This window comes from Haliaeetus leucocephalus, unplaced genomic scaffold (assembly GCF_000737465.1).
Source record: "Haliaeetus leucocephalus isolate CR32 unplaced genomic scaffold, Haliaeetus_leucocephalus-4.0 Scaffold149, whole genome shotgun sequence".
Classification (NCBI taxonomy): domain Eukaryota; kingdom Metazoa; phylum Chordata; class Aves; order Accipitriformes; family Accipitridae; genus Haliaeetus; species Haliaeetus leucocephalus.
In genome coordinates, this window is record NW_010972585.1 from 1,121,222 (window position 1) to 1,147,563 (window position 26,342).

Genomic DNA, 26,342 nt, shown 5'->3' on the forward strand with positions numbered 1-26,342 from the left:
GCAACATTATTTCTGGTATTTGTTTGCTATATCAACTAATAAAGGAATATGTTAAAAACAGATGTTAAAATAAAACTGGGCATTCTTTCCATTTGCAGCTTATTTAAAAATCTAGAGAAAAGAGTTCTGTCCCATCAGCTTCAGAAGTAGATGTTTAACATGGTAGAGAACAAGTTGAGCCTGAGTTACCCAAGACAACCAATTCCTTTTGCAGAAAGAGTGTCTTCTGTCATCAAAAAGAGCCATCTGGAAGAGCCTTGGCTCTCTGCCAAGAACAACCCTTTAACAACTGCTTGTCGTGCACTGTAAGTAATAACGTTCATAATGGCACAACCTGGAGTGTTGGTAAAGGTCCTACTGGAGGAGCAACGTATTCCTCCTCCCTCAGTAACCGCAAAAGGATGTTCTTCTTATTCTTTGGCCAGTTATAAATGTGAGTGTTCTGCAGCCAGGTAGGCACGTGTTCCTGAAAAACAAATGGAAAAAAAGCAAAATCCCATAAATCCTCCTGAATCTGTACCAGAACCTTGCAGATTCCATCAGACTCTGCCAAGCAAGATTTCATTTTGTCTGTTCTAGGCACTTCCCGTAACAACAAGAAATTTTAATTTGGCTTCAGAATTGTATTTGGGTTCCTAAATAAATGAACTTCGTGTGATCTCACAGCTTGCCTGTCTCTCTTTCTTTCCTGCCATCACATTGGCTAATTTCACCATGTTTCAAAGGCAATCTGATCTCAATGACAGGCAACTAAAGGCTTGTGAAAATAAACATTGAGAAGAGAAGGGAGGCATTTCAGTGCCCCTACCAGGGAAAGGCTGCCACTTTAGTAGCTGCTGAAGGATCTACACAACATGTTCAACCTTGTGATGAGAATCAATAGGGAAAGAGCAGGACCTCAGGGGAGCATTTCTTATCCTGGTAGCCTTCTTCCCCCTCCCCTTGCACCTTCCTTCACCAAGTGTGGTGTCCTCTGGCCACCTCCTCAGCAGGAGGTTGAGGCCAATGCTTGAGCTCGAGGAGAGACTAATGCATCTCCAGATTAGCAGGGTCAAACCTCCACCACTCCCTGCATCCTGGAAAGATGCAGTCTTTCAGAGGGGTTGGCTATGTCCATTAAGACAATGAAGCTGGGACCACCATGCCCTTGGACAGTGACAGCGGGCTGATGGAGAGGAGCCTGCTCAGACCTCATGTTCTCATGTCTCCACAGCCTTGGGAGGCTTCCATATGGACAGCCTGGATGTGCAGGAGTGACGGGCTATTATACCACTCATTAAGAGGGTCAAAGACTGATCCTTGATCAAAACCAGCTCATGTCCACCGTGAAGGTGGAGATTTCTTTTTGGAGAGCTTATTTAGCAGGGCAGTATTCTCCCAGGGTGGCCCCTGTTAGGAGCAGCACAACCCCTGTCAAGCGAGTGGAGCTAGCTCCAAGGGGACAGAGCAAAAAAGCTGCTGGCGTGGACCATGTCTCTGGCTCCTCGCCAGGGGATGCCCTGGCAGGGGCAGCACACGTCCTGCCTGCCAGCAAACAGCCTAGCTGCAGTCCAAATTTTTCATTCCAAAGCCTCATGCTTCTCAAATTGGCTGTCTTTTCCTTGGCCTGTACAGCCGTAGGAATGAGGCTGCATCATTTCCACTGCGCAGGGAGCGGTTTGTGTTAATTGATGCAACCGCTTTGTTAGATCTGTACGATTTTTGTATAAGAAGGAGGTAAGTCACACAGGCACCTACAGACCCATTAGTCTGACCTCACCTAGGCTTCTGCGCAAGCAGCTTGGTGAGTGGCAGAGATATCTATCAAGCCTGGCTTTCCTCTTTCTCCAGTGACTGAGAAAGTATAGGCTTTGGTCAACCATCTCCGCAAAGTGGAGGTTTTAAAATGTTGTTCTTCCAGGTGGACACCTCACTGCCCAACAAGGGTAAGATCCTGCAGCGTTCCCTTTGGTAGGAGCATGAATAACGTTTCTTGCCTCCACCTGCAAGTCTGTTTTTGCACAGGAATGGATTTTAATCTTTATGCACTTTACTCCTTTGACAAACCTGTTTGAAATTGGCCAGGAGATTCGAACGTTACTGGGAGACACAAAGATAATTATGTTTACGTGCACACTCTTATTACATAAAATTTGTTTCTTTACTGAATCTTGTTAAGAGCTATAGAAGGAAATGCAATGAAATACAGCAAGGGTTTACCAAATGAGCCGTCTCTCTGTCTTTGATAAGAAACTACATTTTTTGGAGGAAGGAAATGCGGTAGGCATAGTCGGTCTGGACTTCAGTAAAGCATTTGATATTGGTCCACATGGGAAATCATTAGTTAAGCTTGAAAAGATGGAAATTAGTGTGAGAAATGTATAGTAGGTAAGAAACCAGCAAGTGGGAATATAATGAGAGAGGCACTATACATCCAGGGACAGGCTCTGCTCCTTTCTTCCAGAACTGCTCCTGTGGCCAATTTCATTTAATATCCTCCATAATGAACTCAGTGCTAAAACCACCTGCATGCTTATCAACTCTGGCAAGAATTTCAACCTGAGGGAGGTGTGTAGGGGTAAAGGGGTAACTATAGCTGCTATTTTGATCCAGAAGGAGAGCAGAGAAAGTGAGAAGGGGGCTTTTCTTTGCCATGCAACACCAGCTGTCATTGTGAGTGGGAGTAATGGGAAAATGGTTACTGCCCTTTTAATGTTTTTTTATTCAGCTGTGTATATGTAAGCCAAGAGGAAATTCTCTCTACACCACAGAGACTATTTGGTAACTCTGAGGATCAAACTGGTAGGAAGAGGGCAGAGGGCAGGGCTGTGTGTTCAGGGCCATGTTGGCGGAGCACAGTTTGAGCTCTCCTGGCTTCTCCGGCACCGACCCTGCTCACCTCACCCAGCCGTCTGCTGCCGCTCTGCCAGAGAGAGCCTCCAGCGTGGGGCAGTTAGGCTTAATGCTTTGGTCATGGGGTGACCAGGTCAGGAGGACGCATTTCTGTGGTTTGGCTCAAAGCAAGCCTTGAACCAGCAAGACCCAGGTTTCCTTTAGCAGTGTACGATGGGAAGCTGGAAATACCAGTTCCACCTTAACTGTGTGTTGTGCTTTTCCCCCTCATTATTCAATTTCCTAATGAATGCTCTTTGGATCACATAGATCCCTTCCTGTTGGAGGCTGACTAACTTTCACATACCAGCAGTGCTTTATGATGTGCTTCGTATGAGATTAACTCATATAATAGCCCCGTCCCCAGATGAAACCTTCCAAACCTTGCTTTCCTGCTCTTTTCCACTGTCAGCTACAGTAGTACTTGAACATGTAAAGGACAGCACAAAAAAGACAAAACGAAAGTGATTTTCCCACCAGTATCATCCAATTGTACATAGATATGGCATTTTTCAGGTACCTTGCTTTGTCTGCCCACAGACTTCATTACTGCAATTTGTTCAGGCTCTGATGCTCTCCTTCCACCCATGACGTCCTCAATTATATTATCATTTAACTAGTTAGATGAAGGTAGATGATGTACCAAAGAAATGTGTGGAGAAAGAGAGCAAAGCAATGGCAATAGAAAATGCTGATCTGCATAACTTAGATGAGACAGGCACCTCCTGAAAAACTGAAGGGTGATGTGGACTACAGAGGATGGGCAGGAAGGCTGCCTGGAGCCTGATGCTTTGATAGCAGCAGCTGAATAAACCAACCCTGGAAATTCCTTATAGATCACTGTCTGAGAGAACCGCCGCTATATGCTAAATAGTCTTCTGATACGTAAAGTTCAGCCAAAATTAACGTAAGTGTATTGTTCTTGTGTCTGCCTCAAAGCCCAAAGGCAGCTGTAGTGCCTGCTGGGCCACTTCTCTCTGCAACCCTTAAGGTGCCGAGTGGCCAGGCTGTATGGTTGGTTCATGTAGCAGGCACTCAAGGAGCCCCCAAGGTTAGGAGCAGTCCTGCCCTTTCCCCCCAGACCAAGCTGCAAAGACTGACTGAAAAAGCTGACCAGTTCCCTGCCTTTGGTCTGCCCAATTCCCACCAGGGCTGCCTCCCAGCTTGTCACACTTAAGGCAAATACCAGACTGAGATCATTCGGGAAGGGAGCTGAATGACATGGAATACCAGAGGTACCGCTCATTCCAGAAGACCTCACATATTTTACAAAGCCAGGGACATAATTTCAAATTTCTGAGCTTATATTAAATCAGTGCCTAAATAAGGAACTTTGTTACACTAAAATCCACAAGTGCAGTGGAACTTCACAGCCCTACAGTGATTGATACCATTGTTTAAATTTTGACTCACGTTCCAAAATTTGGGGACCTAAAGAAATAGAAAGAATCTTTCCATACTTTTCCAATATGCAGCTGTACCTAGGGGTAACATGACAGCTACCCAACAGTGCGCACGGCATTTGGCGACAAAAAGTGAACATGTATACAACACATCCATTCTATGTTTGGGGAAGAATGCAATTTCTCAAGTATAACTGAACCTGTTTAACTTTTCTGGCCTTGTAAAAATCCAAGAGATTCTCTCAGAGTGAGGAAAAAGAGATGGGAATCTGTTGCATTACTTATTTCTTATTCTCAAATGAATCTTCAAAACCAGTAAGGAGGGCAGATGAAATTGCAAGTCCTAAAAAACCTTATAGTTTGCCTTTGATGGGCCCATCAAAGTTCAAGCAATGGCCTAGTACTTTAATATTTATTATCCTCTTTATTTTTGTATTCTCAACCCACCCTCTTCCAGATCCTCACTTCACATCAGTCATAAATCTCTCCCATCTCACTCATCGGCATTACATCTGGAGAAAATTATAAAAGGGTTAATATAAAAAGCGTGCTTGCTGGATAGATTGTCTCTCTCCATTTAAATTCTTTCAATGCTCAAGACGATGTGAGTTTTAGTTGTACATTCATCATCAGAAATACATTTATGTGCTGATTTATATTGTGGATGAAATGTTTTTTATTTGTATGTACATAGAACTATAAACTTTTAATGTAAAATGTAGCTTTGGAGTATTACTAGTGGGATATTAAGAACCAAGAAATTGAGAGCTTGGGTTTTAAGATTTCATCTGGTGCACAGTGATCAAAATAATATGTGCTTAATCATGTGACAAGTATATATGCATGTATGTACGTTACCTTTTTGGCATTTGGAAAAAGCACAGGGATGAATCTGAAGTTCATACTTCCTTGTTGTATAAACTCGATCTGCATCTAGAATAGAACAAATTGCCAGATTTATTGTAATGACATGTTAATTTTTCTTCACATGCATCTGAATCCTATGCGTAAAAACATTTGTTGCTTACTTAAACTGCTCTTCTGTTAACTGATTTGGTCTATTGCTGGTGGACTCGATACCGTTTTGTTTGGCCACTTAATCTGATTCTTCATTACTACAGAAAGGGTACAGGAAAGATCCGTCAACATTTCTTGAGCATTTAGTTCTGTGGTGTGAAATAATTGTGGGTTTAGCTGCAGTTGCAGTCCCATGAAATCCATCTAGAACCGATGAAGCTTGACTTGACTAAGGCCCCTGTTCAGTCTCCAACAGGGTGAAAGATTTCAGCCGGAGGCCAGCTCCGTGTCTGAGCTGGGACCCAGCCTGTCCCCCATGTCCCCAGACACAGGCATCCTGGGGGTGGGTGGTAAGGACAGCAAAGTGCTGCTGAGAGCTCATTCGTTGGTGACAGCTTCTGGGAAGTCTGACCACAGGATCAAACCGGGGAATCAGATGGGTTATAGGTTGAGAAAGGCAGCAAACTGCAAACTGAGGGAGAAAGGATGAGCTTCACGGCTCTGTGGGCTCTTCTGGGCTAAATGTCCATCCCGTGACAGACTGCAGAGATGGGAATCTGTGACCCCCCCAGTCTCCTGCCACCCTGCACTCCCCAGGAGCCCCCCCCTTTGCAGCTCTGGCCTTCGCTTTGCAATTCCACCTTTCAGCCAGCTTTACTGCTGCCCGAAAAAAGACCTCAGTTACAGGATGGCCGAAGCGATAGGGGCTCGTTTATAGGGAGGAAGGTCAGGCACTGTTAGATAAGATTGTGCTCAGGGCTACACAGCAGGGCAACAATGGCTCAAGAAGGTGAAGGCGGGGAAAAAAAATGAACAATAAAGAATATGGAGAAACAAGATGAGCATGTTTAATAGGACTTTTCTTCCTTGAACCTCTTAGCAGATGTTAATGAGCATACGGAGCTGATGAGAGGGAGGATTAATGAATTCCAAAGGGGGGTGTTTAACTATGGGGATTAGGGAAAACAAAGCAAAGAACCTGCCATTTGGAGACAGATTTGTCTTTTGAGAAGAAGAGACAGAGTCTTTGTAAAACAGCAAATGCATGTTCTTGCTTACCATCCTGTGGATGTATTTAGTATGTAAGCCGTGTTCATCCCTGTCCAGCTGGGATTCAGCCCCTTCCACATCCTGTTTGTATTTTGGACTGATTGCTATGATTATCATCACCGTCTTCTGTTAGGGAGAAAAGCACTTTTATGAAATTGGGAAACGCAGTGTGTTTGGTAGAGGCAGATCGGAAAACTGCCAGTTTGTGTTTTAAGTGATCTTTATGTTCTTGGCAAACACGAGAGGATCTCATTCATTCTGGCAGGAAATACAGGAGAAGCTCGCACACTCGTTCTCCTCATTATTTCTCGAGATCTCATAATATAGAAATTCTAAATGTCAAGAGATATATTAGCAGCTACCAGTTTACAGTTGGAATCCCTGTAATAAAAAGCTACTTTTTATCAGTGTAGAGTGTCTATGTACATACACAGAAAAGTTTTATCTTCAAATTCAGACCTAAATATTTTCCAACAGCTTATGTAAAAGTGCATCTATTTAACCATCTATGGCTTTTTACGCACAAAGCCACTAAAGGCAGCTGTCTATGGAAGCTGCATCTAGGGCTCTCTGCAACAGAAATGACAACTTTCTTGCTGAGCTTAGCAGCAAAGTGTGCAGAGAGGTGGCTGTGCAGAGGGGTGGGCTGCTGCGGGATGGCCTGGGCAGGTTTAGGGTTACCTATCAACTCTGTCCCACCTTGCCGCAGCAGGCTGAAGGCAATGCTCCTCGCCTTGCCGGGACAGCCCGGATCCTGCCTGTGACCTGTTTAATCCCAGGCCCCCACTAAGCTCAGGTTTCCACAGAGGGGCCATCCTTCATATCTGGGAAACATCTCTCCTCCTTAATGGTGGGCCGGTGAAGAGGCTCAGCAGATGAAAGCCTCCTACTTGTGTTTACCTAGGGCCTGTCTTTCATCCCCGCCACATCAGGCTGTGTAAGGCTTCCAAGTCTGTGCCTCATAGTCAGCCTGGCACCTAATTAACTCCTTCCTTCTGTGCAATATCAAGGGAATTTGCCCCACCACAGGGTCAAATACGGTAAGGAGCCATTATCCCTTACACCAACTTAACATACTCCAGAATTACTTTTGCTTCTGCCTGACATGTATGTAAGCACTTACAGATGTTGAGGGTTTGCAGAGACATGCCCGGTTGCACACATCCCCCTGCTTGTGTCCAAGCAGTCCCTTCTTCCTCACACATATAAAGGTTTTGAAGTTAGAAACTGCCTCTACAGTCAATGGAGGAAAACAAACATTTCTGGGGCGGGCAGTCAGAGAAGGATCCTCATCTGGAGGCAGGGAATTGCTCCCTACACATATTGGTCTCTCCTACTGACTGTGCAGGAGTCCCAAAGGAGATCTGTCAGGTTGCATTTTAAGTGATAATGATGTTTTTGGCAAAAGCAAATTCACCCTGGCTTCTGATTTCAGTACCTCTATTGCACATAGTGAGCCGAAGCCTAATTTGCCCTGATGAAAGTCCCAGAAGGGATAACTGCATGGCCCCAACAGAGGCCCCAAGCTTTCTCCACATGCAGTAGTACCATGCCTGCGTGGTAGTGCACCTGAGCCAAGGTGTCCTGCTGGATACCTTTAGGAAACCTGGGTACCGCTGTCTCAGGTGGTTGAGCTTCCTTGCTCAGGTGGGGGAGAGCCCACCACTTTGTCATCCTGTTCCCAAGCCATGGAGATCTGCCCAGAGTGAGTCAGAGGCCCGGTGGCTACCCAGCAAGGCACGAATCAAAGGAAGCCACCCCATGATGGCATGTGTCGAGAGACAGAATCGCCAGTTTGTGTCCAGCTGTGCTGGGGTAATGGGACCACTTGGCGTGATCCTGAAGGAGATGTGCACTCACTGCTCAGCTGAACTTCAGAGGAAGTTGTTGCTGCGGGGGGCTGTGCTGGCAGCAACATAAATCTCTGTTTTACTGCTTAGATAGATACACAGTGATGAGAGCAAATCTATCATTTGACTAACAAACAGAACACCAATTTCCAGTTTAGATATAAGATGGTTTATCCAGCAGAACCCTTTAGTGTTTTAGATAGCAACGTAAAAGCTACTGGTGAGAAGCAGAATGAACATTAGCCACTACTATGCAGCCTGGGATGAAAACCAGATATCATTTTAACCAAGCATAGCTAAACCCCACTATTTAAAAATGAGATGGAGGAGCAACTGGTCCAATGGCAGCTTCAGGCTGAATGTAACAGCCAGCATTGGAATTTGGCAGGAATGCCAGGATTAGCACTTCATTTCTTAAAGAAAGAGCTTTGGGACCATAAGATATGGAAGTGAGCGAGATTTGCCTATGCTCTCTCTGCAAGGCCTCTGCCATTTGTGTAGGGGCAGGGAAGACGATAGTAGGGTCTTGCATTTTGATTCTGCTCCTGTTACTATTAGAATAATTCAACCATTTTCCTCAGGTCACCTCTGCCATGCACAAGGTTAAATTGCCTTTACATACATCACCTAGGTAGCGCTCCATCCACTTAATGATGTCAATACCTCGTACCGTGTCTTCAAATATATCAATCTGCAAGAGAATGAAAACCTATGGTGAGCATCCTTTCACCTTTCCTCCCCATTTGGTGGCACTGAAAAGGCACCTGCTCTTTTCCCTAGTTTCTAACATGTGTGCCTAATTCCCTTAGGAAAGAAACGTGTGCACGCACAACTTCTCCCCTTTCCCTGCAGTCCGGAGTCAAGCAGGACGGGCACCCCAGGCAGGCGGAGTGGGGCTGCTGCAGGCACACTGCTGGGCTCCTGCGCAGCCGGCCGTTCGACCGGCCACCCTGCCCTGCCAGCTCCCAACTCCCAGGCATTTTTTGCTTAACGGAACAAGAAACAGCCGCTGCCAGCGAACGTTAGTTATGCGAAGTTTGCAAAATGGCTTTTTTGCCTCTTTAAACAGCTCACGAAGGCGGATGGCTGCCCACCTCTTCTATCTGTGTAGCTGCAAACGTCCACTATTTTCTGGCTGCAAGGTTATATACTCAGTGTCAAGTTTTAGCTTCATATTGAACTAAATGTTCAGGGTGTGTGGTGGGAAGTCAACCAGGTTACTGATACTGGATGCAGTAACCCAGACTTCAGCGACAGCAGAGAGGTGGAGGACTTCAGAGGACTGAATACGACCAACACCACTCAGTTCCCTGCACACTCAGTAAGCCCAGAAACTGGCAATCAATGACTGTGACCAAGGAGTAAGTATTAACTTCTCCAACCTTTTGATAAAAGAGTCATGTTCTGCTCTCAAGTCTTTCTTTTTCCCCTTTTGAAAGTAGAGAGAATATTTGTTTCCCTGCTTTGGGGCCATTTTGCTATATTTATTATGCTGCAGCAGGCTCCAAGAATTGCTTGTCCAGCTAAGGTGCCATTAATGAGCCTTCTACTCCATACTGCTATGGTGCCCAAAGCTTTCTTATGAATTGGTCATAGTACAGAACTGCTGGATAGAAGTATAATTGCAGTCTCTCAAAAAAATCTTTGATTCATGGAAATAAATAAGCGTGTGCAAAGCCCCCCACTGAGTCTCATTTAGTTTAATGATAGCCACTTACTTAAATGCTTTCCTGAATTGAAGCCAAAGAGTGAAGGTTGAGGGGTCAGATAGCATATGCACTTGAAATAAGAAAATATGAATCAAGATTTTGTTGAACACTGAATCCTAGAGCCTCTGTGGATGGCTCCCGTAAGAGAAGGATGTTATGAAGAAGCAAACTCATGAGAAGTTAAATGAAAATCTGGAGGGCTTATGGGATTAGCGGTAGGACACAGACCTTTTCAGGCCAGTGATTTTAGAATCCCTTTTAAAACTATAACAAAGCAAATGAAACCATGAGATGGGCTGTTTCATTAAGCTGTGTGAAATAAATACACTGATTTTAGATGATTTTTTAGCAGAAAGGTATTCACATCTGAAGAACCAACGATGTAATAGCATCACAGAAAAAAAGCTGCAATGGGATGAACATGAAAACTGACCTTTTTTAATATTAATATTACAGATCAAATATGAGACAAAGTTAATGGAATAGCTCACAAAACCTCATACTATTGCCCATCTGGTATCTGGTGTCATGAAATGAAATTTTCCAGGGTCATTATTAAAACACATTTCAAAGCATGAAATTCAGTTAAAATATGAGCAAACAAAAAGGCAAATCATTTAAGTTACAGTTTTTAAAGCCAAAGCTAGTTCGTTCTATTTGTATCTTCTTTAACCTACAAAATGTGATGATAAAAGAAAAACATTTAAATGGACAGTGTATCGCCTCTGCTTTTTAAAAAAAAAGTCTCTTTTCTCTCCTGGTTGAAAGTCATTTTCTCCGGAAGGAATACTTACAGCAGTTTGAAATCCATTTACAAGCAGGAAGTTCACAAATTTCATGACCTCCACCGCTGCATCCACCGAATAGGTTATAAAGACCTTGCCTAGGAGAGAGAGTCCATATGAATATGTGATGCATTAAAATACACCATTTGGAGGGTGAGACTTTCGCAGCCCTCCTTTTCCACCATGCTGCAGGTTCTGCTCACCTACATCTCTTCGGATTATTTACAAAATGGATGCTGGATGGTGCAGTGGCTTGGTGTTGAACTCAAACCCCGCACGGCTTTCCTCCAGACCTCACTGATCTGACTGAGAGCTGGAGGAACCCTCACGCACGCCGTACTGCCTCACCTTAGAGCAGCATTACCCTCCTGTGCAGGCAGGCAGGATGTCTGATGACAGCGATGTTCTCAGCTGTCCTTGCCATCGTGGAAGGAGTTTTCTTACTAACTAAAGAATCATGGGTTTGCAGGTCAGGGTGAGCCAGCTGGCTAATCTAATCCAGCTGTGCATGTATCACAAATGACACAGTTTTATCCAGTAATTCCTGTATCTAGGACACACTAACTGATAAAGTAGGGTCTAGCCAAGAGTGGTATCCGGTGCCATAACTTACTCCTACAGGCCAGAGAGATGCAAGTCTCTGGATTTGAAAGGTGATGTGCGAAATGAAGAATACAGGAAAAATCAAAATCTCAGAAGAGATGTGGAGGCTTCTTAGCAATGGTATATCTCACCTGCTACCCAGCACGGCATTAAGAAGGAAACCAGTTTTCTGAAACCCTACTTTCCCGTAAGAGTTGAAGGGTGAAAGCGTTTCAGGGGCTGGTGGCAGGGGAAGCACCTCAGCCAGCGCCTGTGCTGCCCTCAGCCCTCCGTGTGGGCTCCCGGCCCAAAGTCCTCTCCACTCACCAGGTCAGGGAGAAACTGAAGTTGAGACTCGACATATTTGTCTGGTTTGGGACAGGCAGAAACACTTTATCCCTAGGGCTTTGTTTGTTATTAGTCTTTTACTGTAAGCTTCAGTGCCTCTGCCTCAAAGGGACATCCTGTTTAGCAAGAAGTACCAAAGCAATCTAAACAGTGTTTATTTTTTGTAAACAAAATAACAAATAATTAATGACAATTATGTTTTCAGGATTCAAGGGGATAATTCCATCCCACTAAACACAAATGCTCACACCCTACAGATGTGATGACACTCAATATTTTCTTTTCTTGTTGTCTTTGTGTCTTAATGTTGTTCCCCCTGCCTTCTCCCCCCCTGGAGCTTTCCCACCTAAAGCTGTCAGGCTGCTTTGTAATATCTTGCACAGAACAAATTTGCTAACCACTTACGCAACTCCTCCGGCAAATTGCTGGTTCTCAGAGTTCCCTTGGCTGCAGGGTTACTGAGAGGTCTCGGGACGGCAGCTGGAGAGGGCAAATTGTCAGAAGGACAGCAGCATGCTTCATCTGGGCCGCATGCCTTGGGGGGCAGCTGACCATTAGGTAGCTGGTTGTATAGCTGGTTTCTACAAAAAAAGCAAGCGAACATTTAAAAAATATTTATTTTCAGGTAAAATTCAGATTTTTTCTTTCTTTTAATAACATGCCAAGAACTTTATCTGCATATTAGCTAGGAAAAGTTCTTGTAGAAATGCTTAGCTCGGCATTTCTACTTAGTTATCACAGCATCTTTTGAACAGATGATACCTTGGTGACAGTCTGCCACAAGAAGCAGTTTATTGCAGAAGCAGCATTAGCCACAGGAAGTAAATGCACCTCTTAGCTGAAAGCTGTTATGTTTGCAATTAGCAGAAGCAAAGGCTGTTTCTGAGTGAGAGATGTCATGGATGTTGTTACGCATGTATGGGAGCAGGGTGGCACTTGGGTAACCTCTTTCCATTATCTAAAGGGTGCTTCATCGCACCTCGGGTGCTCTCAGAATGTCCTGTGCAGCACAGGAGGCACAGCGCAAGATGGGGATTGGGAAAAATTGGGGTACAAGGGCACTCCACCTCCAGCTCTGGCACAGCTTGGAGCATCTCCACTTTTGGGCAAAACTCAAGAGTTTTGCTAAAAGGAACAAAGCTCATTTCTTGACCAGCAACAGGAGACACAATGAGGGTTTCTCATGTCAGGGATCTGTGCTCCAGACCTGCAATAACTTTGCCTAATGTCTTCTCCATTGTGACAAACAGAAAGGGATGATTTTAGGAAGCTTAGCAGTTCTTGTCCCACTACACTTTGGCTTCACAGTTTAAGTCAATAGGAAGGGAAATCTATAGAAATTTTTATGTGAGGTGTGCTTTGAAGCTGCTGGGTTGAATCGGTTGGACGAGTGTCAGGTTTCTCTGAGAGCTTTTCCCCACAGAGCAGTGATGTTTAGTCAATCAAGCCCACTCTCTTTTTTTTCTTTGCCTTCCTTAAATGAATGATGACAGGCTGGTCACAGCATGTTTTCTGTTGTCACATTAAGATTTGGTTTATTCATTTCGGTACAGATGTTTTCTGTTACAAAATACTCTATAGGCAAATATTACCAACATATAACTGCCGTTCCTGGAATCAGCATTCAAACACCAGCCACGCAGCCGCAGGACAGACCCCACATATTATGGATTTCTTTTAGCAGAAGAAAATACCAAGAAAAGCAACAAGTACCTCATAAACGGCCACAAAAATCTACCCTATGGCTAATTTACAGATCTTCCCAAAACTTCACCTTATCTAACGAATGCGCCAAAAATTAGGACTCTATTTTTAAATTTTACTACTCCAAAGGATACCCGCTATTCCTCAGTATTTTTACATTTTCAGACAAACTTTTCAGTGCAATTATCTCTACTGCAAGTACTGCCTTATCTTGCTGTCACTTTTCTGTCACAGCCCCTAACTTTTCGCAGGCCAGAGCAGTGTGGTATTTCAGCCATTTGTCCTCTTTTGTCCCACCTATTCACCCAGTTTTCTTCCAAGACCATGTCACGTAAGTGGACATTTTCGAACACAGATACCTGTAAGTTTAGCACCTCTAAAAGTACTGTGGCACTTAAATAAAAATGGTCTGATTTCAGATGTCCTCGATACCTGAAGCTTCAATTTGTCTTCAAGTAGCTGAGTCTGGAGAAAACCCTGCATGCATAGTATTTCCCATCTGTTAATGACATCCTTATAAGGAGGGAGATATAAAGCCTGGTAAGTTAATATTTGAAAACGAGTCAAAAAGCCCTGGATGAGAAGTGCTAGACAGGGTGGTTTATTACTACATGAAAAATCATAGAAAAGGCTGCAAACTGCAAGGTAGAGATGTATCAGCAATGGACGAGATTTCCTCCCTTTTTCTCTGCACTATGGAAGAGATAAGGAAATGACTGAAGCCAGTGATTGAGGCATCCCAGGCTGGTACAGCGTAAAGCTGAAGACTGCAGTGAGCCACCAAATTGACCTTTGCTCTCGAGCAGGAGAGCTCTAAGGTTTCAGCTAAGATATTTTTCAACCCCTCATCCCTTTAACCTTCAAGCGTTTATCTTCCTTAATGCATGCTTTTCAGGGTGCGCTGTAACAACATATCAGGTATCTGGCTTTGAAGTTCTCTAGGGTAAGGTCAGGCCCCTGTTGGGTGTAAAATAGCAAATAAAGAAAACTACCCAGCATCTCGCATGTACCCCTGCAGCCCGGGCACGCTAACATTACAAGGCTTCAGAATTATTGGTTGAAAGCCCACAAAATCAGATCAGAGGAGCTTCTACCGCGCACAACTCACCCCCCCGAGGCGTACTTACGGGAATCGAGGAGGACCAGGGGAGGAGCATGTCCTCTGGGGTGGTCGGTCTCCGGTGCCCTTGGGAGCACGAAGGTTTGAGTAATTTGGGATGACTTGCTGGGCTGGGTGGATAACTCTCATGCAAGGTCCAGGAACAGGAGGAAACGGTTGCGACGTGTGTGCAAAATGTTGGTAAGGAGCTCTGCCATCTGGGAGGGTGAGAAAATAAAGGCAGCAACTATCAGTTCAGCCAATACATTTTTGCCTCAGTTTGTGTTTAATCCTTTCCAGGCACGTCCTCCTTCATGTCTTGGGAAACTGAGCAGTTTGGAGGCATTTGCAGGTATCTTGGTCTAAAAGAACCCAGATTAAGGAACATTTTACAGCCTGAAGTTTCCTATTTCCCATTCATATATGGCATGGCTCAGATTCCTGCCCTGGGCTGGGCTGTTGGGACAACTGACAGTTAAACATTCAGGGCTGCTTTGTCCCTGCACTTACCATGCCTCAGTGTTTTTTGGTGGTTGGGTTTTTTTTTTTTTAATTTCTTTTTGGCAATAACTTGCGAAAATGAATCATCCCAACGTTCTCATGAAAGCAGATGCAAAATCCTGGAACAAATCAGTTTGCAACACTAAGGCTAAACAGACTGTGATTATTGTAAATGAAAAGAGAAAAAATAATCTCTTGGTTTGTTACTTCACCCTGTATGAATTTTCTGCCTAAGTGACCTTTTAAGGTCTTGCTGCTGCTCCTGTTGCTATCCAGGGGGCTGTAGGGGAAGACCAAAGTTACAGTTTTGCTTAAGTAATTCTGAAAAACCTTACTGTTGTTGGCCACACACACGTAATGCTGTTTAATAACTAACGTACGGTGGAACTGTTGGCATAAACTGAAAGAGAAAGCAATGTAAGCCGTTTGTTTCTCAAACGGAGAAAACTATTTTTCTTTTTTTTTCAGTCTTTCTGCTTGCAGTGTTCATTAGGCAGCAGCTCTGTGCACTTTCAAGCTGCTGTGCGCAGATCAAAGTCCAGCCTGGCAGGGCTTATTAGCGCTGCATGATTACGGTGTTATGAGCTGGCTCTGAAAGCTGCAGTACTCAAACACTCTTCCTTTCCCCCCCTGGACTGTTTTTTTTAAATCCTTTTAGCTATTTTGGGGTAGTGCTTTCATTTTCATAGTAGCCATGAGGACTAAAATTTTTTTTTAAAGGGGATGAAAAAAAAAGAAAGACGACAAAGCTTCAATGAAATAGTCCAATTCCAGGAGCCAATACTTTAAAAAAACCCAACTAACCCCAGAATTGCAAAGAGATTCCCGACGAATCTGTTGAGATTGTTTCAGGAGATTTTCCTGCTCCCTCTCTTAACTATTTGCAACAGGACAGGGTGAAAGAGGCTGGGAGAGCAAAATTGAAAGTAAATATGGTTCCTCATGACCAGCTCTAGGGAAGGTGTCTGGGCTTTTGGAGATTCAGTTTGGTTTACAGGTTTTTAGGCCAATGGTTCACCAGCTTCCTTTGGATCTATCTGATGCTACAGTATTTTAACGGATGCAACCACTGCCATTCAGAAGCACAGTATGGCCAGGCATGCATGCCTGCACACACCAACAGCTCCCATATATAAGTATCTGAAATAATGGTCCCTGGGCACGTAGCGTTGCTGCAAGGATTTCTTTGACTTCAGAAGCAGTTTTGCTGTTGTATCTCAAATAGCAGGTGTCCGGAGCCAGCTTAGAGCCTACGGGCACAATTGCTGTTCCCCAGGAGAGGCGTGTTGCAACACACAAACTGCAGAGCTTTGTTGTGGGTTGCCACTGCCCAACAATTATCTGAAACGCAAGGAGCTGTCAGGAGGTGATTTACGCTGTACCAGGCGTGTGAGAAACAGGAGTACAGTTGCCAGCTTCTTGGTCCTGACCAAATCTGCTCCAGCCATCTGAGTTTATTTTATTCTTTTTGCCCTCTGGATGTGGTTGAAACGGTAGTGATTTTTCTAAAGAAAGGCTTTCAGAGTTCCTGCTTTAAAACAAAATAGCCTCATTCAGTAAATGTCCTACTTCTCACGATGCCAGCGTGTGGAGGAGGTAAATGGAGGTAACTAGTGAGGGGTGTTGTGCAACCAGCTCTTTGTCTGCCTAAAGCTGAACGGAAAGGAGAAGGTATGAAAAGAAAACCAGAGGACATTTTGCAAATGTTCAGCTGTAGACATTGACGAAAGTCCATCTGTAGCCCCTTCCCCTTTACAAAGTCCCAAGATCAGAGGTGAAAACTGAGGCTCTGATACCCTCTCTCTTTCATATACCTAATTATAGCACATTGCTGGAATGACAAAACTCCTTAAACGGATGTAATATAAATGCTGTGGAGTCAACAGAAGGTTAAGAAAAAAAAAAAAAGGGTTATCGGAACAGGCCTACAGCTTTTTATTACAAAGCCAGCCCAAAACAGGTCGGGGTCTCATGAGTCTAATGTAATATAAATTATATTAAAACAATGATATTACTGTTGAATGTTCAAAGCTCACTTCATAACAGATAAAAATCTCAGAGACTGAAAAGGAATACTAATTAATAGCAGGCTGTAAACTGCGTCGTAGTCTCCAAGAGCCAAAACACCCATATTGACGGAGTCACATCAGCGTTCAGTGATACAATCACCAGCAGCTGAGAGGGCTCCATTTTAAGTAATGAGCTTTCATTTCAGCTGACAACAGAAAAAAATGAGGATGATGGATGTCACGCTCTTTTCACATAGAAATAAAACACATGGGTGAGTTTGGTCATAATGCTGGGAGATACTATTTACAGAGATCAAGGGTAACTGCCCATCCTGATTCTGGCAGGAAATTCTCAACTTTGGGGATCCAAGTGGGAGCAAGGAAATCTATGGAAACAACAGGAATTAAGTCGGTATAGGAGGCTGCTGAGTGACTGATGCAAGGAGGAAGGAAATGACTAGAATATGAAATAACAGCAGGGAGAAGGCTGTCTATGCTCAGCATGACCAACAAAGGCTAGTTTCTAGGCAAAATCATTAGCCTTCATTTGATGAGTAACTGTGACCTCTTTAACTTTTTATCTGGCTCAGAGGTTCTGCATCAGAGAGTCTGGCTGCATAACCCGAAAATCTGGAAATACAAAATGGACTGCAAATAGATGTTTAAAAAGGTTAATAATCGCATGCTGTGTATTGCCATTAAGTACAGCAGGAAAACACCACCTTGGTGAATGATGGCTGTGATACACCCAGAAAACCTCCCGTGGGGTGACCAGTGCTACTCACATGGGCCCTGGGGGTGCTGCTCTGCCGGGCAGCGGTGCCCAAAGCAGCCGTGGGCTTGCGAGGAGGCATTGGGATGGGGCAAGTGCTGGCACATAGGGCACTGCTGATGCTCAGGTCCGAAAAACTCTCTGGAGATCAGTGGTCCTGGGAGGTCCTGGGGGTTCAGCACAGACACCAGCGGTAAGGGGGGCTCCAGGTGCTTGATGCCCATGACGTCTCGTGACTGGGAGTTGTAGCCTGTGTCCACGGTCCCCAGCTCTGCTGGGGGTCTTTTTCCTGAGGGTTGCTGTGACCGTGAACTCCCTTGGCCGCTTTCCTCCAGTGAGTCCTTGGGAGCATCAGACAAGCTCTGCTCTGATTTACTGGAGTTGTGCCCGGTGTCAGCTGAAAGCTGTGATCTTGGCTGCATGCCTGGTTTGTCCATAGCTACAAGATGCATCTTGGAGGGAACTACTACAGCTATTGATTCACCGGGGGAACAGAAGTGTCCGTCTCCATCAGGATCAGTATATCTTGACCACAAGCTTCTGTCCGCCTCCACGGATGGTGCTGACTGATGACGTGCTGGTGCTCTGCAGAGGCATGATGGATCGGCCACAGGCTGAGACGTTTGAGCAACACACGGCCTCTGGGACTCCTCATCCTCCGTATCCTCTCCAGAAGGCTGCAAAGCCTTTTCCAAGACATGTTCTGGAAGTGGGGACCATGGCATGGATTCATCCACTTCAACTGGTATGCTTCGACCTACAAAAGTGCCTGAAAAAGTGGCAGAAGAAACACTGTAGATGGACAGCCATACAGACAAATGCCTGTTGTCAGTCATAACTCAATGACTGTGAGCTGGAATACTGAAGAGCAATGTGTATGCTTTATATTGTTTATATTTTTATGTTTTTTAAAAAGACAGGCAGGAAACAGCAAGAAAGGTCTGGCTGAATTTTGGCAAAGCAATAAAGCAGAGGGTTAGCTGGAGTGTGGCTAGCACAGAGTTATAATTTGGACTAACCTGACATAGAGGCCATTTCCAAGTTTTGTAGTTGCACTGGAAACGAGAGTCAGCTGCCTTACTGCAAGGCCAGGATTTTCCAGCAAACTGGAAAACAAGAGAAAGGGGTCTTGTGAACATGGTACAGTTTCACACAGGCAATAATCCTAAAATAACTCCAGCTCAGAGACTGGAAAAGACATACCGGTCAGAGTTCTGGAAATCGCATTGCGCAAAACAGACGCTTTTATGGGATTTCTGGAACTTACTGTTCCTGCTGAGACTGGAGGGGGGAAAAGCACATGAACTGTCTCTCAGAGGTAATTTCTGCACCTGGCAAAAGAGCAGGCTGCTTAGGTCTGGAGGTTTGGCTCAGGCATATTCCAGGGAACAAAATCACTTGCAATTATTTTACTCCGGACCTTCTAATAATAGCTTCACACCGATGCCTCGGATCTAAATTTCACCACACACCTAGCTGAGCAATTTCAACTCCAAATTGGTTTCCAAGTGTTGCTGCTTATTTTATCAAACCACTTCATCCAGCCTATTACCACATGGCTGTTGTTATTTCAAATTATTGAAAATTAAAAGACAATTTAGAGACATTAGTTACTGTTTGGATTTTTTTCCCCCTTCCTTTGGAATTGGCTTGGGCCCAAACATCAAAATTACCACTTCCTTTTGGGGGTGCTGTCAGCAAATTTGGTCCAGCCAAGCGATCCCTGATGATGGACGCCTCTGCTCCACCTTCACTTGGAATGACAGCAGCAGTGATGGGTGAATGCTGAGTGGGCTTCAGGAAGCGCAGCCATCTTCATCCTCTTATACAGGGGTGCCGATTGGCTTGCTCCCAGCAAATTTTATCTGTTACCGTGGAGTATAGAGAAACAAGCCCAGTGCTCATAATTTCCCCAGCTGTTTTCCTTCTATCACATTGGAGAAGCTAAAATCCCAAGCAGGAGAGTTATCGGAGAAGAATGGACTAAGCACTCAAGCAACAGGAATGACAACGTTTGGGAAGAGGATCTGGCTTGAAAGCCTGGTAAAGAAAGTCAAAACCACAACACGTTTGAGGAGCTTTTAGCTATCCAAGGATTTCTCCCAACTTCAGTCACAGTAGCTTGAACAGAAAGGTCAAATGAAGAACATATTCAAATGTCCACAGTATTAAAGACAGTTGAACAGGATCACAGAGAGGTATAAGGCAGTGTCCCAACCTTCACCCTGGCTCCCACAGCGATTCTGTGAAAGCAAATGATGTGCCCATGCTATAGGGCAAGTGTGAGGCTTTCCATTCATGCTGATCAGATCAAATGATATGTATTTCCCACTGAAAGTACCTCTGGCATAGAAAATTCTGGGTGTAACATTTGCTGGGAAGTAGGATAAAAACTGTGCTTTGCTGCTGGGCTGCAATGTAAATACTCCTCCTCAGTGTAACTTAAAACCCATCTATGCAGAAAATTTACCATATATTCATACATATCCTATGGTATAATAAGCACATCCACAGGGAGAGTTATCCTGGGATAATTACAGTGGGATAATTATGCTGGTAAATTTTCCCATGTAGGCAAGTCCTCAGAGCAGCTATTAGTTGCACCAACACAGTGAACATGCTGCTGCTCTGACAGCTGCAGCCCCCTGCGTGAGCGCGCCGGGTCTGGTGCCAAACCAGCTCCTTCCCATACAAGCACCCAGGCTTGAAATCCTGACGGTCAGCTCACCACCACCACACACGTCTCCCTGCAGTTGCATCGCTTTTCCTGTACGCCACGTCACTAACGCCGGCCCTGCTCGCTGAGTCATGGTTCTCTGACAGTCATAACCGATGCGATGGGAAAGGGAAAACCTCGAGCTCGCATAATCACAGAACCGTGACGGGGACTTGTGCTGTGCTGTCCTGTGCGGTGGTGGCAAAATGTCCCTTACCTGGGACCTTTGGTCAGATGGCAATTTAAATGATGACTGTCCTGTGGTGGTGACTCACCAGGACAGTACAGCGCAAAGTCAGATTTATGCAAATCAGGGTGTAAAGCTGCCGAGTGGTCCCCTGCCAGACTTAGAGAAGAGCCTGTGAAGGTTAGGTGTCAAACTCCCTGCAAGGCATCTGCCTTTCCCTCATCTCAACAGCTTTGTAAACCTGACCCTTGGATCATCTGGCCTCGAAGTGCCTGCTCAGACATGCTTTGACTTGTAGATATCTCTGTCCATTTGCTTGTAAGCTGAATGACATGCACTTGAGCAGCACAAATCATATTGCAAAATCTTATTTCCCTCCCCCCCCGCCCCAAGCATCTCCAGTGAACTGGTTCCTTGTGCAAAATTCACCCTGTTGTTCACAAAGCACAAGCTCAGCTGTGGGGTACTGGGGTACAGCTCCACCTCTTTAGCCACATGTGTTGTCTGAGCATCTCCCCTGTTAGATATAATGCCTAGCAAACACCCAAACATGGCTTTTCAGAAATAAATTTGCAATGCCTCATACACTGAGATGCTTCTTTGATGGTCTCTGAAGTAGTCAGATCAAATTGCTAGAATAGACTTTGAACTCAGATCCTCTGTATTCAACCACCTTTAGTTTAGCACCATGACAAGAAGAAGAGATTTCCGCAGAGAAACCGAGAACTCAGTCCAGAACTCAGTGAAGGAAATAGGAATCTCTTTATTGACTTCAGCAGGTTTTTGATTGGGTGTCAGATGGGATTTAAAAGTTACTGAATTCCTTTGGAGGCTACAACCTCCAAAGTTTTGGGTCTTTTTTTTTTTAGTTCCATTGCTAACATTTGGCTATCTGTGAAATGGATCACGCACAGACTGTGTGGACCTAATGAAAGGCACAATATGGGCAGAAAAAATTCAGGCTTGTTTTCTTCAGTTTGTTGTTTAGTGTATTTACTCTGTGTTTTGGAGGAGGAATATTAAGACTTTATTAAACTTTATTGCAAATGATCAGCTACCAAACTCTTCAAATGGCTTACTTCAGAATAGTTTAAAAATGCCTCTCCTATTGGTTTAGCCCTCTGAAAGGATAAATACCTCTTTATCTCTCAAATCAATTTAATATTTAAATGACAACCTTATTTCTTTCCTGTGTAACATGAGCTAAACATTATGAAAATGACTCCAAATATCTAAGTAAAAATAATTTGGTCAGACAGAAGAAAGACCTGATTCCATCACTTGTGTTTTTACCTGCAAAAGCTTCTAGTTTTTTAAAATATGATTTTGCTTAGACCCTGCTGCAGGATAGCTGAGCAGCGAAAGCTGAGCTTTGATACCCACGCACAGCCCCTGCTCCCGCAGGGCGGAGGTAGGAGGCACTGAGGGGCCGAGGGCTTTGGTGTTAAAACAGACACATCATTAAAAAGGAGAAAAAGTGACTTCATCCTCCTCCTCCCTCAGTAGCTCTGGTTGGAGAGAAAAGCTGTTAAAACAGCAGAGCTCTGTCTGTAGAGATGGCCCTGAGGATAAATTAACCCCAGGACGTGCTGAACACTTTTTTGAGCAATGCTGGCAATGGTATGTGGATGGGAATTCCCGAGAGAAATCCCCACGTTGCTGGAAATGTTACAGATGATTCAGAAACATCCTCCTCCAACAGCAGTGCTTCAAGACATTGTTTCTGCTCTGCTGAAGACCCTCAGCTTTTGGAAAAAGACCCAACGCTGAGCCCATTATCCCGGTATTTTATGTTGCCTTGTACCGCAGAGTTTCATTAGGCTTCCTTTGACTTTTCTAGTTAGCTTATCCTGCAAATATAGTTAGGACACAAAAATTACTTGCTTAGGTCTCCCGTGTTGAAGAATTAGGGTAAAGGAATGCTTCAGCATATTGAAATACCCTCAGAAACCTGTAGCCTGATCCCTTTTCTGGCATGGAAACCGCTGGAGAGCGTAGATCGTGCCCAATCTCATTTCCAAAGACACTGCAGCTTCAAGTCAGATCATGATATTGCCAGAAAGCTTCGAGAATTTAATATCCCCCCTGCACCTATGACTATGCAGGAGATTACTGATAACCAGCTGGAGCTGTTGCCTATATTCCTGCTTGTAATAAAGTGAAGAGGCCCTTCCTAAAAGACAGAGCAGCCAGGCCTGGACTGCTCTCAAAAATGTCGAGGGAGCTCCTTAACCCACCCTTTCTCCTTCTCTTCCTTCCTCTGCTCATACATCCAGTTCTGCAACATGCATTAATTCAGCAAATAACCTTTCCCGGGTGGGTGCTCAGTGACTCAAGTTCCTGGGAAGAAACCCCATCCCACCTCCCTTGCGAGGCTTCCCACACCTGGAGAGGTTCTCCTGCTGCTCCTGCCAAGGAGCCCGGAGGGAGGCTGCCCAGCCCTCCTGCTCACGGCTGGGCGCTGCTGGCGGTGGCTGCTCCCAGGAGGCTGCAGGGAGAGCCTAAATGAAGGGGAACAAATTCTTCTGCAGGTCGGTAGAGACGGGCCTGAGCGCCCGAGTTTGAAGCAAGGGCACAACTCCCCTAAAAAACATTCGACGGAGGCAAGGGGCTGCCCAGGGAGAGGAAGGGTGTTGGGCTCGGGCTCATCTGTGAGGTTTTCTTGCGGCTGATTGCAAAATCCGTCAGGTATTTCATCTGTTTCCCAGCTCGAAGACTTGTCAGGGTGCGCTGTCCCAAAACGCGCACTAACCATCTATCTGCTTTTGATTAGAAAACTTCTGTTGTGAAGAAACAGAAGAGAGACTCTGCAATGCGAGCATAGCTGTGGTCCCTGTCACTTCCGGAGAGGGGGAAAATATCTTTGCTCTTTTGATCAAAGTTATATTTGTCTACATTGTTAAAAAAGAAAATATTAGGATGAGAAAGAAACCTCACCTTCCTTGGTGCACAACACACAAGGGAAGGGTTTTTTTATTCACCAGTCATGGCATTTCTGAAGTGGCACGGGTATAGATTAAGGCAAAGCTGAGTTCACAAGGGGTGGGGATAGACAGGAATTTCTTGATTTCCAAATAATTCCTGTGTACTTTGGCTGAATCCTTTAAAATCCCTGGTGCTGCTGATATCCATCTGCAGGATGGGAGTAAACGGATGCAGAATTTGCAAGCTGCCGTGAGGGTGCACATGTTGCGATTACAACAAATGCTGTTGCCATGGGGTCAGATAAGCCTAAGCGTGTGAGTACACTTGCCTTCAGTGCAGCTTTCCCTACAGAAACACTAGAAAGAAACTTTCCTCAAAAAAACCCAGAGACAAATCCTTCTAGGAAGAGCAAGTGCAAATGTGGGAACTGTTTTGGGTCTATAACCTAAATAAACACAGCCAAGGAAATCCAAGCTCCAGAGTTTCACACTTCACCATGAAGAATTTTGGCTGCTGTCATCACAGGTGCTTAACCATCTCCCTTGGGTACCCTCCACAGCGAAGACTAAAGCAACGTGTCACATTCCTAGCCCAGATTTGAAGCCCTCTAGGGCAGGTAATGTTTATTTTTACAACTTCTGGAAAAAGTAGAAAAAGAATATGAAAACAATGTTCCTCTTCCACACTGACTATGTTGCTCTTTTACATATTTTCTGCAGCCATGGCATGAAGGTCTACATACGCTGGGAGAACAGGAGAACATACTTCCAACCCTCCCTGCATGGCAAATATCACGTTCCCTTTTGCAGCACTAATGTTGCTTCACTGGGCAATCCATGGTGCAATGGCTAGCATAGACCCGATATTTTTCACCTCTTTAGTGTAGACTTCGATATGCACATAATAGGAATGCTAGGCAATAAGTACTATGAAACATCTTCAGGAAGGATCCAAACAGGCATCTCACATATAGGCAGCATTCTCTGCTAGGTTTCTAATATTTGTGAAATATAAAAATGTCTGCAGTGATCTTAGGTATCCTTAAAAATGCGTTGGTTTTTCAGAGATTGTTTCCCACCTATTTCTGATGCTGATAAAACTCCCATAGGCACTGAATAACCCCCAAACTGGGATATCCCATGGCCCTGGGACGTCTAAAAATGCTGGCACAAAATTGGGGCTAGCTGAGTGGGGTTGGACAGAGGGACCACCCCGAGAGGTGTAAATCTCTCCAGTCTGCTTTCCTATAGCTTCATGCCTTATGAATAAGGCCCCTTATTAGGAACCAGTGGTTCCTAATAAGGGAGAACCTCCAGCATTTTGTGGGCTGATGTATCCCTCGTCCCTAACCGCTCTCCCTGCTCTGCAGTATGAGGGCTGCAGGGTGTGTGGGTGGTGGGAGGGCATGGGGAAGCCCGGGGGACCTGACACGTCTCCCTCGGCTGGTGTGAGAACAGCTTCGCTCACTTGCTTTCATGGAACGTGCAAAAATTTATATCTCTTTCAGACGTGTACCCTCTATCAAACTTCAAAAGTCACTGCTGGGGGTGGAGGACACAGACAGACACGAACGCCATAATTGCACATGCCTTCTTTTCTGCCTTAGAAAGACAAAAAGAAAACCCAACCCCATAAAAAAAAATAAAAAATACAGCATGCTTCAAGACATCGCTGGTGCTCAGCAAGAGCAAGCCCGGCCTCAGAAGCTGAAGGCATTGCAGGCAGCAGCACAATCATCAGACGCTTGCCAGCAGCCAGGGGCATTGGCGAGTGCTCGCTGGGGCACCGGCCCTGCGGCCAGCACCCCTCGCACCCCCGTCTTCGGCATCACCCGCTGCGGGGGTCATAGCCCCGTCCAGCGGTGATGGGGCATCGCCGCCCACCTGAGACGGCACAGATGCGGCCAGGCCAAGCCTTGAACAAGCCCGGGGCTTGCAGGAAATGGGAATTTATGGTCTGGTGGCCCGTGGTGGCGGTCGGGGACCAGTAAGCTCAGATCTGCCATTCTCGTTGCCCAGCCAACATTTGCCCTACAAAACCTGAGTCCTGGAACAATCAGTTACTGTGTGAAATGGGAGCGGGTTTTATATGGCTGATTTTACTCTAATTAAAAAGAAGTACTACCGGCTCGCTCCCACTGTTTCCATACCAACGCCATGGAGAATGGTGCAAACAGGGTCTATGATCCTGTTTTCTTCATGCTTTCCAGCCACCTCTCTCTCACCAGGTCCGTGGACCTGTCCTACACAGCCTTGAGCAGTGCTGCAGGGGCAGGAGAGGAGGGGAGGAGAGAGGGGAGAGAAGAGAAAAGGAGAGGAGAGGAGAGGAGAGGAGAGGGCCATTGGCCCACAAACCACCTTGAGGCTGCACAGCCGTGCAGGGCGGGAGCGGGAGCGGGCCTGGATGCCAGGCATTGCCAGGCAGCTACGTAAATAGGCAGGACAACATTTCGACACCAGGTGTATCCATTCCCAGTGTTTACCCCCAAACCCTCCTGATTTAAAAAAAAAAACCCACAACAAAACTGCAGTGAAATGGCTGAAACATGTTGCAACCATCTGTGAAACTCAGGCTATCGTTACACGAGAGGAGGGGGGGAAGGGAGCGAGACAACAATTTGAGGGAACACCCCCCCCCACTGAGAGCCAGAAGTGGGTCAACAGCTAATTACAAACGGGGCCCGAGAAAGGCAGCATCTCTGACACTTCTTACCTTGCGGGCGAGCGAGGCTTGCGCTGAGCTGACCGAGGAAAGCGAGAGGGCTGGCGTGCCTCCTGCGCAACCCGTCGCTCTCTTGGCGTGCCCGGGTCTCCT

At 45.3% G+C, this 26,342-nt stretch overlaps 1 protein-coding gene across 1 annotated transcript; it reads right to left on the bottom strand.

Moving 5' to 3' along the window:
• TRAF3IP2 (TRAF3 interacting protein 2) lies at positions 1–26,342 on the bottom strand. The gene is made up of 10 exons (XM_010561669.1): positions 26,241–26,342; positions 18,720–18,806; positions 17,714–18,469; positions 14,447–14,636; positions 12,021–12,196; positions 10,695–10,783; positions 8,814–8,882; positions 6,351–6,467; positions 5,133–5,207; positions 1–466 (listed from the first exon to the last, which is right to left on the bottom strand). The coding sequence occupies exons 2-10, from the start codon at positions 18,733–18,735 to the stop codon at positions 320–322; spliced, it is 1,635 nt and encodes a 544-aa protein (XP_010559971.1). The 5' UTR covers positions 18,736–18,806; positions 26,241–26,342; the 3' UTR covers positions 1–319.

Excerpts from the sequence above, each read along its gene's own strand:
- TRAF3IP2 (XM_010561669.1), bottom strand. Across the intron at positions 12,197-14,446 it reads CCTGGTCCTCCTCGATTCCC|AAACCAGCTATACAACCAGC; the intron begins GTAAGTACGCCT and ends CTTTTTTTGTAG. Across the intron at positions 8,883-10,694 it reads TAAATGGATTTCAAACTGCT|ATTGATATATTTGAAGACAC; the intron begins GTAAGTATTCCT and ends ATTCTCTTGCAG.